At 37.0% G+C, this 18,206-nt stretch overlaps 2 protein-coding genes across 4 annotated transcripts in view; one reads left to right on the forward strand and one right to left on the reverse strand.

Moving 5' to 3' along the window:
• Positions 1–9,251, forward strand: Orc4 (origin recognition complex subunit 4). Its single transcript, XM_088198201.1, has 6 exons — positions 1–220; positions 296–421; positions 480–702; positions 768–1,192; positions 1,254–1,462; positions 8,938–9,251. The coding sequence occupies exons 1-6, from the start codon at positions 26–28 to the stop codon at positions 9,191–9,193; spliced, it is 1,434 nt and encodes a 477-aa protein (XP_088054327.1). The 5' UTR covers positions 1–25; the 3' UTR covers positions 9,194–9,251.
• The window catches only part of pot (zona pellucida domain protein papillote), a 19,197-nt gene continuing 10,227 nt past the window's right edge, over positions 9,237–18,206 (reverse strand). The window contains exons 2-15 of one of the 3 annotated variants that reach the window (XM_088198198.1): positions 15,134–15,268; positions 14,493–14,576; positions 14,291–14,428; positions 14,085–14,224; positions 13,405–14,025; positions 13,205–13,340; positions 13,008–13,136; positions 12,468–12,562; positions 12,119–12,393; positions 11,850–12,055; positions 11,573–11,791; positions 10,295–10,473; positions 9,925–10,229; positions 9,237–9,866 (exon numbers count right to left, since the gene is read on the reverse strand). In XM_088198198.1, coding sequence (XP_088054324.1) covers positions 9,787–9,866; positions 9,925–10,229; positions 10,295–10,473; positions 11,573–11,791; positions 11,850–12,055; positions 12,119–12,393; positions 12,468–12,562; positions 13,008–13,136; positions 13,205–13,340; positions 13,405–14,025; positions 14,085–14,224; positions 14,291–14,428; positions 14,493–14,576; positions 15,134–15,262 — 2,736 coding nt within the window. In that variant the 5' untranslated portion in view covers positions 15,263–15,268 and the 3' untranslated portion in view covers positions 9,237–9,786. Of the gene's footprint in view, positions 9,867–9,924; positions 10,230–10,294; positions 10,474–11,572; positions 11,792–11,849; positions 12,056–12,118; positions 12,394–12,467; positions 12,563–13,007; positions 13,137–13,204; positions 13,341–13,404; positions 14,026–14,084; positions 14,225–14,290; positions 14,429–14,492; positions 14,577–15,133; positions 15,269–15,335; positions 15,406–18,206 lie in introns of those variants that run through there. The other 2 variants (XM_088198200.1, XM_088198199.1) reach the window with 2 other exon arrangements.

Consider the following 18,206-nt stretch of genomic DNA (forward strand, 5'->3'; position numbering starts at 1 on the left):
ACTGTTTCGCGGGAATTGTGTCAAAATGGAGGGCGAAGAAGACGTTCAAATCAAGTTGACTAGGAAATACGTGAAAATGAAGATAATGCGAGACAATATTACGTTTAGAGGTTATGAAAAACAGAAGCAGCACGTTTTCGACTTGCTATCGAGGACTGTGGAAGTGGGAGAGTCCAATTCGGCGCTGATTATCGGACCAAGAGGCTGCGGAAAAACTACGGTTAGGTTACTTTTTATTGTTGAAGTTGTTAGGTTGAAAGCTTTACAGCTCAACAATCGTCCTTTTGTTTTACAGATGATCGAAAACGCGCTCTGGAAGCTGAATAAAAACCCGATATTCGCTCAGAACTCGATACTAGTACGCTTGAACGGATTATTGCACACCGACGATAAGCTCTCCTTGAAAGCTATAACTACGCAGGTAATTGCATTTAAAATTGGAGTTCCTCGATACTTATATTGATACGTGCGCGCTTTAGATGAACTTGGATAACGTCGTCGGGGAGAAAGTGTTCGGTTCTTTCTCCGAAAACTTGTCTTTTCTACTGTCTTCGTTGAAATCCGGTCAAAACAAGCACTGCAAGAGCGTTTTATTCGTCTTGGAAGAGTTCGATCTGTTCTGCCACACGCACGGTAGTCAAACTTTACTCTACAACTTGTTCGACATCGCTCAAAGCAGACAGGCTCCCATCTGCGTCTTAGGTTTGTTTTTACTCATACAATCAATCAATGTGGCGTATCGATTAATTATAATTTTATTCACTCAGGTGTCACTTGTCGCTTGGACGTGATGGAACTGCTGGAGAAACGCGTCAAATCCAGATTTTCTCATCGCCAAATATTCATATTTCCTAACGAGATTTCAGAGGACCTAGACAATGCAGAACTCATCAACGTCATGTTTCAAAACAGAGCCAAACTCTTTGTAGATTTATTGAGTTTACCCGCCGAAGTGAAAAAACCGATTAGAAAAAATAGCACCGAATCCGAAGACAAGGACAATAGAGAGATCACACACGATATATTTTCAAAGTGTAAGTCCAGTTGGAAGGACTTCAAGAAGCTAGATCCGATTTTTGTATCGTTTTGGAACGAAAATGTTAAAAATCTGATTTCTGACGATGACGTTTGCAACTGTTTGAGAAGAATGTACGACGTCGACAACAGCGAGCAGAATTTTAGAACATTTTTGGTAACGTCAACTCCAATATTCTTTATAAAATTTTATTTTATGGGATGATGAATTATTTCAGATGAGTTTGATATGCAAATTGAAGTACGATCATCCACAACTGGAAGCTGTGGATGTTGTAGAGTTATGTAAAACTTATTTTAACGTAGACGATCGCGTTTCGACACTTACTTCGCTCTCCATTCTTGAGATATCCTTGATTATTGCAATGAAACACCAAACGGAAATCTTCAACGACCAGCCCATGAATTTTGAAATGGTCTATAGCAGGTGATAATTAATTTTTATACACACCGACTGAAAGTTATCGATACCGTGTTTGCGTTTATATGCTCTTAGATGTGATGATTAACATCATGAGTGTTTATTGTATTATATGTGAGACTCAAAATACCTTTCTCTGTGATTTTAATTTATTTTAACTCTAACAACGTTAAGAGCCGATGACGAATATATGCGTTACTTAATTTTCAAAAATAAAATATAGAGATGTTTTCATATATCTGTCGCCATCGACTCAAAATATGACGAAATATAACACAGTACTGGCCAATTAAATATTTAAATTTAATATATTTAGAGTTATTTTTTCGGTACTTTCTTGTTATCAGGGGTCAAATTTATTTATTTGGTTATACATTTAATGAAATTATTCAAACTGCCTAGTAACGAAACAGCAGACATATTCAATTCCTGCAAGAACCTGTTTTGTTGTGTTCATGGGGTGTTCACTTCTGATCATCGCTCACTCGCTGCCGCCCGGGACGTCTTTTGTGGGGGGGAAGTGGGGGCATTTGCTCCCCCCTTGAATTTGACCAGAAAAATATATGCTATTTATTGAAATACTATGAATCTTAATGTAATCAAAATATTTAAAAAAACGACCACTGACTTCCTGAAAAAAGCTGAAATGATTTTTTTGGGTTATCCCTCAAATAAAATCTAAAAAAAAACAGTATTGAATCTGTGCCGAAAATATTTTTTAAAATGTCAATTCTGTGAAATAATACATTTTCACCCGTAGATATATATTTTTACCAGTGAAAATATAATTTATCTGACATGAGCTAGTAAAATTATATGATTTCAATTTTTCCATACATAGTAATATATTGTACATTTATATACTTATCATTATTTATTTACGTGTGATGTATAAATGTTACAGTGAATGTGTATTTTTCAGTGAAGTTATGTTTTCACTAGTGAAGTCCTAATACATTTTCTATTATTATTACTAGCGAAAATATAATTTAACTGATGAGCACTAGTGAAATTATAAGCTACCATTTTCACCAGTAGATATATATAATATTATTACTAGCAAAAATATAATTTAACTGATAGGCACTAGTGAAATTATATGCTACTCTAAAATGTCTATGAAACTCAATTTTAAAGTCGCGAAACGTCCATTTGCTGTTCAAACCCAAACCTAACCTAAACAAATTAACTGAATCCAACTTGACATAATAAAAGTTTTAAAACTATAATTAGTTTTAGAACTTTCATTTGCCATTCAAACCCAAACCTAACCTAATGAAAGTTCTAAAATTAATTATATATTTAGAACTTTCATTAGTTTAAGTCCAAAATACAAACTAAGTCAACTCTGGGGAAAATAAGCGGAAGAAAAAGTACAGACAGACGTCGCATCTCGCATATTGCTCCATAGTTGGTCTGCTCTTCGATATTACACTATGTTTTAAAAATATGTTATATTTAGCTATCCTCACCGATATTACTAAGGACTTTTGATGTGAGAGTAATGTTCAAAGTATATTATAAAAACGATTATCACTTCTCAGAAGTCAAAAATCCACGTCAAAAGCAAAAGTTGAAAGCTCGGTAACGAACGTTTTATATTACTCAGTCACGATTATGAATAAAGTCGATCGTCTATTAAAAAACTCATTTTCATATGTAAAAGCAGAAAAAAAAAATACAAAATAAGAATCTCGTTGCATATCTGCACACAAATATGTATTATATAAATACTACTCGGAACGATGGCCGTACACATTTTATGTCTATCGGTTCAATGAAAAACCCTATTTGGTTTCTGCTGTCTTTTATTTATCTAAAAGATTTAAAGACTTAAAATGCATCTTTCCCAATGAATCCGGAAGCTCGAAAGTAGCAAAATTCGTATTACTAATTCTATTCGAAAAGAATTATAAATTGCGGCTTTCCTGAACTGCCGTTAAGAGGACGCGACGAGTCGATACAATTTTATAATCACAGAGCTAGCAAACTTAGACAGATTAAATTGTACGCATCAAATTTATGCGGAAGAATTACAAAATTAAATCCCCGCTTCGACTTAAAAAACGAGAATTTCAACTTTTCGATCTTGATAGTGAACTAATTCCACAGGTCTGGTGCAGTAGTGTGTGGATCTCGAAACGGAGTGCAAATCAAATGAAAGAATTTTACTCCCGACACTCGCTACGTACACTTCTCAGTCTGTTTCCTTGGGATAATGGTGAATTATTATTACCGACCGCTACAATGTTGGATATAGCACTCTTTCAAAGGGATTAAAACAAGAGAAAATCCTCTTTCGGTTCTAAACGAGTTGAAGACGTTCATTTAAAAAATAACTCAACCGACTCAAACCAATCTGAATATAAATAAAATAAAAGGCTCTACTGTATGAAAAAATGTAGATAAAAATGTATCCCTGTAAAGTTTCTTAATTAGACTAGCTGGGTTTACTAATTCAGGTTTACATTCATGTTTTACATTAAAAATGTAGAAATGTACTACATAGATATGTAGCTCAAATAATTTTTAATAACAACGTTCCGTCGCGTTATTAACTATCGTATACACATACAGCTAAAGATGACAAATTTAATGTATTACAAATCAACTCACTTTTCAGTATCGGGGGCCCGTCGACGGAACACGAAACTTGAACATTTCATGACGAAGGTCGAGTCACTGTAAAATACACGTTTTTTCATAGTGACATTGTAATAGTTAAGACGTACATATTACATTGTAATAGTTAAAACGTACCTAGCTAATTTTCACTCTGAATCTTTATAACCAGTCAAAACAACGATGCAGATGTGTAAAATCGCACGAAAAATCCCACCCTGCGCCATCTTGTTTTCTCTGATGTGAGCTCTAATATTTGAAAAACAATTGAATAATTGAATCACAATTAAATATTTGAATCGTTTTTATTTTTATTCGAAAAATATTTTTTTAATTAATTATTTAAGACCGTCCAAACGCGGCAACACTGTGATGTTTCAATTATTATTATATACAATCATTTATATTTTTGAATGTATGGTATTTTTCATATGTAACGTCCAAATCGAAGGAGTAAAAAACCTTTAGGACAAGCAGCAAAAAACAATATTACTATTGTGCTAGGTGATATGAATACCAAAATGGGTAAAGAGCGATTTGCAACGTCTATTATCGGCAGTCATAGCTTATATACAATTAGACAATACTAATAATTCAAACAATTCGATCGTCCTACATAAAATATATATTCATAATGGAACGCGACACAGCCCAGGCAAGGCAACTTCCCTACGGCTTCTGGCCGTCTCTCGAACGCCGCGAGAAGCTACAGAGACGCAAACACGTCGACTCGGATCAGCCACTAGTCGTAGCCAAATTGAGAGCTAGAATTTCAAACGTCGGCAAATTGGTGCGAACACAAATATAGTATAAATGTTAAAGTGAGTGCGTATTTTTCATTGAATTTATAGTTTCGATAGTATTTCGCTGTATTTCCAAATACATTTTTACCAGTAGATGTGCATACTTATATTACTACTAGTGAAATTATATACTGCTCTTAAATGTCTATGAAACTCAATTTGACAGTTGCGAAACATCCGTTCGCTGTTTCTAACTCAAACCTAAATTACACGAATTATACAAACCCAACTCGACCTAACGAAAGTTCTTAAACTAATTTTAATAGTTTTAGAACTTACATTAGTTCAAGTCTAAAATATACAAACTATGCCAAATCATCTCTCAGGGGAAAGTAAGCGGAAGAAGAAGTCAAGACAGACGTCGCATCTCGCATATTGCTCCATAGTTAGTCTGCACTTGGATATTACATTGTTTTAAAAATATTATAGCTATCCTTACCAATATTACTATAGATTTCTGATATGAGAGCATTGGTTAAAGTATGTTCAAACCGATATTTGGTCAATAGGAGAGCCCAAAAACAATTATTACTTCTCAGAAGTCAAAAATCCACATCAAAAGCAATGAATTAAATTTTCTTTAAAGCCTTTAGAGATGGACAAAGCAACAGTTTCATTGTTTTCTAAAAACTATAAATACATTATCATCTAAAATAATTTAACAAAAATATTTTTTTCACGAAAAATAAAAATTCAGGTCCAAGGGCGGTAAATTATTTTTAATTCAAAAGACCATCATATCGCCATACATTTACGGTGGTTGATCTTTCACTGTTTTGAGGTACCCCAGATAGTTATATATTTACATATATAACTGAAGAAATTATAAATAAAAAACATATTTATAAAAAAAAAAATTTGATTTAATGTAAATAATTTATATAGAAAACAATACTAATAAATTTAAAAGTATGAAATAAATAACAGAACGAAAAATATTTTATAAAAAATGTTGAGAGCCTCTGTATTGATATTAAAAAAAGCCGAATGGTATATGTAAAATAAATTAACGAAATTGAATAATATAAAAGTGTTATTAAAATTATTAAAACATACTGATACAAAAAAGTAGTAAAATAAATCTAAGCAATAAAACGTTGACAAGAACTGATTTTTTCTATAATTTACTATAAATATAATATAAAATAATAATAAATAAATAACAGGAAATTAACACACACCCAAGTGTATACTAACAAATGTGTATAAATTAACTCACTACTCAAATGGTTAAGACGACTTTTGCGCATGTGCAAAATTACTTTATTATATTCGTGCTCCTATACGTGTGCAAGCTCTGTTTTTCTTTATATATACTCTTTAACATTGAATCTTTTCTCGAAAAAAACCGTTTTTTATAATATAATTTAACAATGAAAAGAAAGATTCATAATACATTTAATTCTGAAAAACTAAATAAAATTCGCATTAGAATAATAAAATATTACATTGGTGCCAATATTGACATAAGTTTAATAAGTAATATTTTAAATTTAAATCAAATAAATTGTGTCAATAATAATTTTGGTGACAAATTAGATCTAATTTATACAAATGTAAATAATTGCATAGTAATTAAGAGCGAATTCGTATTGGTGTCGGAAGATAATTATCACCCGGCGCTAATGATAAAATTAAATATAAATAAAAATGGCATAACTACGAATGAGTTGGAATGCGTGAGCGATCGGAATGATTTCGGATGGTCGTTTGGAAATTGTGTAGATTTTGGTTTATTAAATAATTTACTTTTAGGTATGGACTGGAGCCGAGTTGGCGGGTGCGTTGATGTTAAATCTTCCCTGGCGGCCTTCTATGAGGTTCTTTATTGTGCATTCGACCAGCTCTTTATTCGAAAGCGCCCTCAAGTGCTTAACGTGTCATGTCCCAGATGGTTTTCTCATGAGATCATCTCATTGCTAAAAAGAAAGCACGCCTTTCATAAGTTATGGAAGAGATCGGGACATCCATCTGCTCTCGAGGAATTTCGTTCATTAAGAGCACGCGTTAAGTGTTTGATAATTTCCTGTCATCGCAATCATTACAAAAATTGCCAAAAACAAATAATTAATGATCCCAAAGCGTTCTGGAAATTCATTAGCACTAAACGCACTACTCAGTCGACGTCGAAAGTGATGAACCTCGACGATAAAACATTGGACGGTTCACAAAATATAGCTGACGGTTTTGCGCAATATTTTCGTTCTGTTTTCGAGGAATATTTTACGCCTTCTGCTCAGTTGCTTCCTTCTTCATGTTCTTGGTCTTCAGTACTGACCATCAAAGAAACTGAGCACTCAGATCTTAAATACGGATTTAATAAATTAAAGACAGGGCGTTCTTCTGGACCTGATTTAATTCCCGATTTTATTTTGAAGGGTTGCGAAGTAAGTCTCGCTGCTCCTCTAAAATGTATTTATGATCTGATTCTCAAAACATCATCATTTCCTGATCTATGGAAATGCACAAAAGTCACCCCTATTCATAAAAAAGGTGACAAATTATATATAAAGAATTATAGACCAGTAGCAGTGTTGTCAGCTCCTGCTAAATTATTTGAAATAATTATTCATAAATATCTCTACAATCACTTTCAGCAAGTTTTATTAGACCAACAGCACGGGTTTCGTCCTGCCCGTTCCACTGTTACTAATCTTCTGTCGTTCACCAAAACGGTGACAACTTCTCTCGATGCCGGAATTCAAATAGACGTCGTGTATACAGATTTTGAGAAAGCCTTTGACAAAGTTTGTCATACGTTATTATTAAAAAAATTGTCGAATCTCGGTTGCTCAGATAATTTAACTCGGTTATTTTCGAGTTATTTAAGCAATCGTAGACAGTTTGTAACCTATGGTGGCCGATTGTCAAAGGAATATTTTACCCCTTCGGGGGTTCCTCAAGGATCCAATCTGGGACCTCTGCTTTTTGTGTTATTTATTAATGACATAAATACAGCAATTAAAAATTCAAGTTTTCTTCTGTACGCAGATGATTTAAAATTATATAAATGCATTCGATCTGTTGCGGACTCCTTCTCTCTACAAAGTGATTTAGACTCTCTGTGGAGATAGGCTTCCGTTAACCGTCTGCCCTTTAGTGTCGGAAAGTGCCATACTGTGTCATTTTCTCGATCCCGTTCGCCATCAGCTTATTTCTACCATCTCGGTGGTAACATTTTGACTAGAGAAACTTCCATTAAAGATCTCGGAATCACTTTCGAGAGCAAATGGAGGTTCTCTCTACACATACACGACGTCTGTGATAAATCTTCCAAGATGCTCGGCTTTGTTATGAGGAATGCCTTTCACTTTGACGATCCGTCAGTTATTCGCATCCTCTATGACACCTTAGTTCGTAGCATTCTTGAATCGGGATCTATAATTTGGAATCCCCGAATAGCCAAATATTCCCTTTTAGTGGAAAAAATTCAAAAAAGGTATTTAAGATACCTTTACAAAAGGACATTTGGTTATTATCCGTACTTATATCCCAGCGCCTTTCTTTTAGGAGCGTTGGGATATGATTCGCTGATTTCTCGCAGAAAGCTGTATGTCGCTAAGCATTTTTTTAAATTACTAAAAGGTGCTGTCGACAATCCAGCTATTCTCGAGGAATTCCAGTTTTGGGTTCCGGAACATTTTCGAGAATCACGATCGAGACCTCTTTTGATGGCCGTTAGGGCTAGGACATCCGCACTTGCCGACTCGCCTATAGCTGTGGCCATCCGGCTCCTTAATACGCTGGCATTACATATTGACTTATTTAATGTTAGCTACGAGGATCTGATCCAGTTTATATCATTTAATTTTGATATTTTATAATTTTTTGTTATGTTTATTATTTTTAAGTATGTTCTATTTATGTATATATACGTTTTTTATGTTTTGTAAATTTAAAATTTGTTTTCGACCATCGTGGCGCATTGGGGTAACCTGTTAGGCCACGATGGTCTTAATTTAATCTAAAAAAATAAAATAAAATAAAAATAAAATAAACACAAAGGGAAAAAAACTCATAATTTAAAAGTGTATTAATTATAAATTTCGATTACAGGTACATGAAGTTCGCTAGTTGCAATTCATCATCTCATCTAGTTCCCCGCGCCGTCGTCTCAAAGGCGTTTGAACATCTAAAATCTTTAGAGCTCATAGCTCCGGCGAAGGAGGCGGGTCTGTCGGCAGGATCGTTACAGAAAGAGTATCAGATGTACAAACTGCTGGTGACGTCATCGCAGATCGCGGAAGCGGTCAAATTATATAGAGCTCTTCCGACGGATCTCTCCCAATGGGCATGTAGTTCCGTAATTTGAAAGTGAAAGACTGATTACTGTACTTTTAAACAAATAAAATGCATTTGTATTGTAAAAATATATTTATTCTTTATATGTATATAAAAATATTATTCAGGCAGATATATAATATATAATGTTAGTCGTCAAATATCAAATATATTAGAGAAGCACCTCTCGTTTTTTACGTATAAAACTTACGATTGAATGGCTTTGCCAAACGTACAAAAAATTCATAATTTGTTAGCACCATTTTTTTTTAATTATTGTCAACGAGCATTATTATAATCGTTAACGTTCTTATCGCCTACGAAATTAATGAGAATCGACGAACCTAAGATTATTACAGCACAGATGGGAATCTATGATGTTTGGCACATTAGTCATTAACTTATATCTTATATTTATATTAGTTTCAATCCGAGTCTAATTAGTCGATGAATCAGTTAAGAGAAATGATACACTGCTAACTTCGTCGTTCGTCGATGCGATTCCGGGATTATTACCGTCGACCGTATCGTACAGACGAACAAGAACGCGCGTCGTATAGAAAGTTCGATGACTGAAACGAAAAGAACTTTATATACAAAAGCGAACGAATGGCAAATAGATTTTTATAGTCGCGGCCATCCCTTCGTGGCTTGGAAGGTCCTCACTTCCGAGGAAGTGAACGTAGCCATATGTCGATGTTCGTCTGTAATAAACAAAAACAATCAGAATATAATATTTATGGGATATGTTAAATTGCATACTTTGTTCGGGAATTCGTCTTCGCACGGCTCGAGGCGTCTCCTCGTCGTCGCTGGCGTCTCCATCGTCGTCTTCTTCGCGAGCCGCCCACCGCTCAGTGAACTCACTCGCGGACCTCACCAGAGACGGCTGACTGAGGGATCGTTGCAGCGAACGCTGACTCGACGTCCTCGGAATACGATAGTCTTGTTCGTTGTCGCTGTCGGTGTCGTAATACCTAGTCGAGAGAGCCATGCCGAGCGAGGCTTCCGATTGACTGTCCATACCGTCCATTCTAGCATAGTCCACCATCATTTCCGACATCGATCTAAAGAACAAAATTGTAAGTATGCACGTTGATTAGGCGAGTTGGTACATAAAAACTGTACTGACCTCATATCGACATGATCGCTGCGATAGCTGGATCTCGACGTTCGCCTCGAAGGCGAAGCGGTAGCCTGTCGCGGCGTTCGTGTTGAAGTTCCTCCATCGCTGTCGTACTCGTATAGAGTAGGTAACGAACTCCTCCTTGATCTAGTGTCCCAATCGGACTTCTTTCTGTATCTACCGCCCTAAAAATAGTTAAATAATTAAATAAGATTCAATACTACTAAGTAAAAAGGAACATAAAATCAATTATAAAATAGACATAAATAAAATTAAAATAAATAGTACTCGACTAGGTATACTAGTAATTTCAGAATCTACGGGATGTGTAAAATTGGCAGCTCGAAGAAGTGTTATTCCAGATTAAGATTGACTCATTTCATCTTTTACCAGGGGAAGGCAAAAGTTAGCCAGTCAGTGATCTTTTTTTTAATATTTCGATTTCATTAATATTCATAGTAATTCATTAAATGACATTTTTCTGGCGTTTAAGGGGAGGCAAATGCCCAAAATATTCATGTAACCTGTGCAATTTTAGAATTTCAAAGAGGAAGGTTAAAAATAAAACAACTAAAATAATACCTAAAATTATTGGTACTTGTTAATTAGCACAGCACCACACTCTAAAACCACAAGTTGTTTCCTGTGCTGTTCAGACACAGACACAACCTAAACAAATTAACTATTATATTCGTTTAGGGTAGGTTTGAGTTTGATGCGGCTTCCATAGATATGTCACAAGATTTCTTTGGGCTAGATTCCTGTATTGTTCACAGTGTCACAATTCCGGTAACCCCCCCCCCCCCCCCCTCCCACTATGATATAATTTATGAAAGCCATCTGAACAGCAAATGAACGTTTCGCAACTGTCAAAATAAAACATTTTCGTATTCATTTCCATTTCATATAATAAATTCATGAATGCACGAATGCTAATTTTTTTTACACATTTTTATGTATAGAAATTTATTTAATTCTTGCGACCTTTTTTATAAGCAGATGATAGCATTCTAAACATTTTTTTATGTCAAACTGTAAACGATCGCCGCAGCCCACACACAATGATTTTAAACCTAAATTTTAATGGTATACTTTTAGATCATCCGCAAAAAGTAGAAACTTAAAATTAAAAGTGGCTTTCCTAATAGAAATATTAACAAGCCGAAATATATACACATGTTATGTCACTGCGCAAGTTCGAAAAGTAGACAGAAAATAACTAGTTTTCCCACACATATGACTAATAAGAAGACAAACTGGTGAAGAGGTAAAAATAGTTGATACCTTTGGCTTATCTTGCGGCGGTGTCAATATGCGAACGATCACATCCCATTTGTGCTGCGGGAACAGCGGATTGTAGCGCCTGTCTTCGCTGACTCTTTGGAAGTCTTCGCGCACCGAACACTCAGATAGAGCTCTTCTCAACTCAGAGCGAGTGCTGATGATTTGCCTCCACCTCGTGCGCTCCTCGATCGTTAGTATCTCTTGCTCTTCAATGTCCAACTGCGACAAAATATGCTTTCACTCTCCGCTTCGACATGCGAAAATATTTTTTTTATACCTCTTCGATCGCTTCCGGACGCAAGACTCTGATTAAAACGTCCCAGTTGACCGGCACTGGTTCGGCGACTCCCAACGGGGACAGGTGCGATTCGTCCTCGGAATACAGCGGATTTCTGGCCGGCGGGAGTTCCGGTAATATTGGCAGTCCGCTCGTCCCGATGCTACCGACCAACTCGGGCGAAAATAGGTGAGGTCCCGTCGATCCTGTTTATAATCGCATATTATACATATACTTATCCAGAGTATTTAGATGTAAAGCGTACGAACCTATGTAGTTTTGAGGAGCACTTAGCGGCGGTTCCGATCTGGACGCTATGGTCATTCCGGAGGCGCTGGACACGTCGCTGAAGTCTTCCCAATTTCCATCGCCCGGAGGCGGATAGTTCCTAATGGTGACGTCCCACCTCGCTTGAACTGGCCTCGGAGTGTTTTTATACTCGGTGACTAAGCGACGATGACGTTCTACGTCTTCAACCGTCTTCTTCTCAGTTATCGTTCTCAAAAACACGTCGTCCACCAAATGAGACGTAATCTCTGGTTTCCTAAGAGAAAAAAAAATTAAATTATCACATCGATCTCGTATAATATGAATAATATGTATATACGAGTCGAATACCTCGCTGGAAGTATAGGCGTTTCCGGCATTGGTTCGATACTTTCCATCTTCATATCTTCTTCAACTGTCTGTATCGGAGGCGGTGGAGCAGGACGCTATATTAAAAACAGTATTAGTTCTAGTTACATATGAATGTATATAATAATACCACTACAAAAATATTGCACATTTTCTACCAGAAAAATAAAATAACTTGATTTATATGTAGAAGTCAATAAAGGCAGAGTTAAACAATAGCACAAACGGTTCTAAATAAACCTTTTCTCCAGTTCGTCCAAGCTTCATCAAAGGACCAGCTTAAAGGATATGAAAGCACATACAGATCATGTTATCTTATATTTGTGTCTAAAATCTTATCGTATAGTATTATTTGAATCGCACCTCGCCCAAATCGAGTAATGTTATATATATTTAAAGAAGATCAATCCAGCACATTTGAAGCATACTACATGCACGATTTATAAAATACAACAGATTACTTTGCATACTCTCGGTTGTTTACTACTGATACGTATAAATAATGCAACGAATGGGCGATACCTTGACTGAGAACATTTTACTGTGAGAATCGTCCATCAACTCGGTTATTGAATGCGTATCGGTCATTTCAGTGTTCAGAGAAGCGATCGAGCGAGGTCTTCTCGTATCGAATTCCGAAGATTCCCATTCCTATCGATGTTATGCTATGTTATATAGATTATGTTAACTCATGTTAGATGCGGAGACGGAGCGCGTACCTGAGCGTTCTTACGCACTATGCGCGAATACAGCGGCGGCTGATGAACGACCCTCTTGGGTCCTGGGGGAGCTGGAGGCGGCGGCGGAGGCAGTTCTTCTCGTTGCTCTTCAATGGTGGATAGATTGCGGTCCGATCTGTAAAATCGGCGTTGAAAATATTGCCAAAATGGAGACCGATCCGCAGACGTAGCGGTCATACCTGACGCTCGTCGTGTCGCTGAGTCTTTCCGGAGGAGAGGGCGGCGCTCTTCGGACTCGTACTTGAACGTCGAACGCAGGAGGAGCCGGTTGTTTCGCTGGGATCGCTAATCGAGCGGTTGACATGGCGGTGGCGTTGGCCAACTGCATCTCGTTAGAGTCGACGAAGCCTTCGCTGTGAGCGCTGTCGCTAACGTCTCTGGCGTACGCGTGAGAGATGTTCGAGCTGAGCGGAGGGGATCTAGCGTGGACTTCTTCCACTTCGCCTTCCGAATGCGACTCGCTAGGATAATCCGACGGCAGCGTGTCGGAGCTTGGGGGCAACCCTTCGGATCCGGAAGAGAGAGCCTGTTGTAGCGGAGCGTGAGCTCTAGGAATCTTGACGCTTTCGAACACGGACAGATTTCCCAAACTGCTGCCAGAGAGTTTGGTTATTTCTGATCCAGAACGAGAATATGGCAAGCGGTAATGCGGAGGCAGCGTGGTGCGTCTCAAGCACAAATAGCTCACTCCCAATCCCAACAGCAAAAGAGTCATGAAGAGTATGGCGCATATGATCAGTAAAATCTGGATTCCTTTCAACGGCGGCTCTATGGGCGCAGCCGGCACGAGATCTTCCAATCTGAAAGAATGCAAAGGTCAATCGAACGATCTACGGAACGCTAGAGATGCGAAACTCACATTGGAGCAGGAATGGCAGCTGGCAGCGGAGTCACGGGCGGAGGATAGCGACAGACTATAGTGATGACTTCGTCTCCGTCTATCTCTAAACCCTTGTGGAATCTTACGACGATGTTGTTAGTGAAGACTCTCAGAGGATCCTAGAAAAATATGTTGTTTAATAATTGAAACTGATAATTTTGAGTCTACTTATGGCGATACTGCACCTGTTTTGTACCGCATCCTTTCAGAGGCAACTCCAGCTTGTAGTTCAGAGCGCCCTTTCCAGTGATTTGACATGCTGAATTTCTATCAAAATCGGCGTACGCTATTCCGAAAAATCCCTTATTGAATTTTAATTCCACCTGAAATATGCAATACGTGATTAAGTTTACATTGCAGCTTTTGAGGGTATTTAAGAAAACTTACCTGCATAGAACCGGCTGCACAATTCAAAGCTGCCTTTGTTCTGTTCAAGAATATTACAGGACTGAGATCATCCAACTTGGTCACCTAGAAACGACGGTGTTATTAAACAGTCCATTTTATTTATTTATTATTAAAGTTCTTTTGAAACAGATCAGCTGATCAAAGTATATTTAAATCAAATTTTGGTCAATAGGAGGGGGCAAAAACAATTATCACTTTTCAGAAGACAAAAATCCACATCAAAAGCAATAAAATCGTGTCGGTGCCGTTTCAGTGGGAACACTTGGTAACTTTTTTGCCCTTTAATTATTTAATTTAATTTAATCAAATGCCCCCACCCCAAATGACGTCCCTGTTAGTAAGTCGCCAATAACTAAAGCAATTAGTTTTATAGACCGTTTTTTTTTTGGCAAATCATTGCGATAAAAATTAGTCTCACACTCAAATGACAGTCTTGACAATTTGTAAAAATAACTGTGATTATGTATATTTTTTAATATTTTCTCAAAGCAAACATTATGAAAAAAATATATATGTATTAGGTAGCGCAACGGAAATTTTAATAAAAATTTGATATTTGCGTACAACTTGATCCATTATGAAATTGAACACAGGGGAACAGTTGTGATTGTTTTAGTTACCTTTCCGTTAAGCACTGTCTGTTCTGGTAGACCTTCTCCTGCGTACTCCACGTCGTTCGCTTGAGCCGCATAGTTGGATTGAGCTCCGACGCTGGCTATCAGCAGGCCGAGTAGCAAGCAAACCTCCATTTTCAGCTGAAACGGGAAAATACGCAATTTAGTGGTGGATTGTCGCGAGGATCGAAGGATTCGTTCGGCTAACCGCTCGGGGGCAAAGGCGGGGGCGTTCGGGCGCATCCGTATGACGTCGGAACGCGACTGTCGATCTGCAAAGGTCGACGGAAGAAAAAGAGAAGACGAGAGAATCATTGTCTCATTGTGCGAGGCTGCGGGATATCTCGGGCGTTCTCGGTCAATGCTAGCAGCTATCGAAGCTCCCACGCTATCGAAACTCTCCACGGGTACTTTCGCGAGAAAAGAAAGTAAAAAGCGAAGATTTTGACAAAGTCGCATCTCGTCTATCCGACGAACGAGCCTCAAACCAGTTTCCGAAGCGGACTATTGCACGCGATCCAGACGTCTCCGAGAAATACCCGATGCGGCGGCAGATTAGGCGCATTCGGACCGTCCGAGGTTACGAGAAAAAGTGAAAGTAACTCGACGATTACGTTTCGCATGCGTGGCTCCGTTCTTTTCTGCGATTGCGGCTGTTTCCTGCAGCAACTCTCGGCTCTATCTAGAGTAGGGTTACTTACGAAGGACGTTCACTATGTATTTAGCTCCCTTCTCTCTAAATAATTAGGTGACATTTTTCAACAGTCTCATTTACTGGAAAAACTTGCCAGAAAAATTCTCCCCTTGAGAGATCACCAAGAACGACATTTCAGATTTTTCTTTACTTATTTTAAAAACAAATATGCAATCTGATACTGCAAAGTAAAACAATGCCGTTCTTAATTGAAATTTCCTTTTCTTTGACTGATCTCGCGCGACAATGGGTCGAAAAAGGTGATAATGACGCCAAATTCAAGTTCGTTTCTCACACGAGCCTATTGTTAAGAGTTTTTGTGATTATTTTTTCTCTCCCCGGGAGGGACACGCGAAGTAATTTCCACAAAGTGGAGCTTATTAGAAGGGTATTTGCGAAGACGGCGGCGTGACTCCCTCGGGGAGAGATATCCGATAATTTTCGTCTCGGTAGTAATGTGGGTATAAAGTTGCGGCGGTTGTCCGGCAAATTGTTTTTTGTCTCCAGCCTCGAATGCCGCAAAACGGAAATGACTCATTGAAGATGTCGTAGAAAAGTTCCGAGAAGCGTTCGCTGTTAACTAGTTAAATAACGATACATACATACATATATGTAAGTCATGGCGCCTAGGCGCAAAACCGGACCTTTTTACGTCGCCGACAGGTTAGACTGAATCGATATTGTCTTATTTGGAGATTATACGCATTTTTTTATTTTTCGCCTTCCGCCAAGTAGCTAAACATTTTTTCAAATTAAGGGGGCTGTCGACAATCTAGCTTCTCTTGAGGAATTCCAGTTTTGGGTTCCAGAACGTCTTCGAGAATCACGATCGCATCCTCTTTTGATTGCCGTTGGGGGTAGGACGTCCACATTTCATGATTCGCATATGGGTGTGGCCATCCGGGACCTTAACACGCTGGCAGTGCACATTGACTTGTTTAATGTCAGCTACGAGGAGCTGGTCCAGTTCGTATCATTTAATTTTTTTGTTTGCTTCTGTATATGTATTTTTTGTGAATTATTTTAATTATGTATATTGTATTGAAATAATACAATTATTGTTTTCGACCATCGTGACGCATTGGGGTAAACTGTTAGGTTATGATGGTTTAAATTTAATTTAAATACATTAATAAATCTAGCCACAATATAAATCGGGTTGTTTATGGGTAATCAGACAAACCTCGAAAATCCTGCATGAGATACCGTTATGGATCGAATTACACTTAATTCAATTGAACGTTCTTTTGTTTTTTTTATTTTTTATTATATTACCTGACCAACCTAAAGGGATGAGTCTAAATAATTGGACCAAACATTATTTTTTATATTTTGGTGGTTTATGTAATTAAAAAAAATAAAAACCAGATTTTTACATAAACAATTCATTTCCACACACTTTTAATTAAAAAAATATTACTTTTCTAAGCATTCTCTCTATATTCGCTGTTAATTTTTTTCTATTTTTGGGTCGTTTAGACACACGTTTTCAATGTCTTTTTCCTCAATATCTAATTTAGTATTTGACTACTATAGACTACTATAGATATAGGCGAAAAGTATCCATCGCATGGATCGCAGATACTGCATAAGTTATGACGTGGCGGAAATGGTTATACATCTCCATGATTCATAGATTCAGTTAATTAAAAAGCAGGAATGATATTATGGACTTTAGAGTTGAATGATTTTATTTACAAAAGAGCACTTATATAGATAAATGAAGGTCGCTAAATTTGATATGACTAGACTCAAACACCTGGTGAAGATTATTATTTTTTTCCATAGAATTATATGGAGTGGAATCTTTGACAATAGGAGCAAAATAATAAAAAATCAGAATATTAGCGTCGGTGTCGAATATCGTGAATCACATTCTTAAACAGCTAGTCCGAAAGAAAATCCCTTTTATAATCAGTCATAAAAGAAAAATACACATTTTAGATACGCTGCAAAAACAAACGAGCAAAAATTAAAAAGAGGAAGAATATTGCATTTCGATAGTCGGAAATTGTGCAGTAAAGAAAGTTGAAAAATCGTGCAATTCAGCTATTAAATATTATCTTCCTATTACGATTTGCATAAACTTAACCGCTTCAATGGCAGTATTTTAAATTTTACTTTTAAATTGGTCGTACTATTAAGTATATTAGACAACTAGATTTTAACATTTTGATTGCTGAGTCTTTTTATGGCTATGTATCTGAATATTATTGTATTACATAATAAAAAATAATTGAATGACTCTAGACAATATTAAAATTGTATCCGGTTCTTTTTCCAATTATAACATTGAATTCGTCATTTTTTGCCTAAGCCGATGTATCGGACTTCGGCAATCAAAAGGTTAAAGAAATATAAACTGCTTATTTGCCATACCTTAAT

Source organism: Plectrocnemia conspersa, unplaced genomic scaffold, assembly GCF_051122295.1.
Source record: "Plectrocnemia conspersa isolate PC_06_02 unplaced genomic scaffold, ASM5112229v1 ptg000011l, whole genome shotgun sequence".
NCBI classification, from domain to species: domain Eukaryota; kingdom Metazoa; phylum Arthropoda; class Insecta; order Trichoptera; family Polycentropodidae; genus Plectrocnemia; species Plectrocnemia conspersa.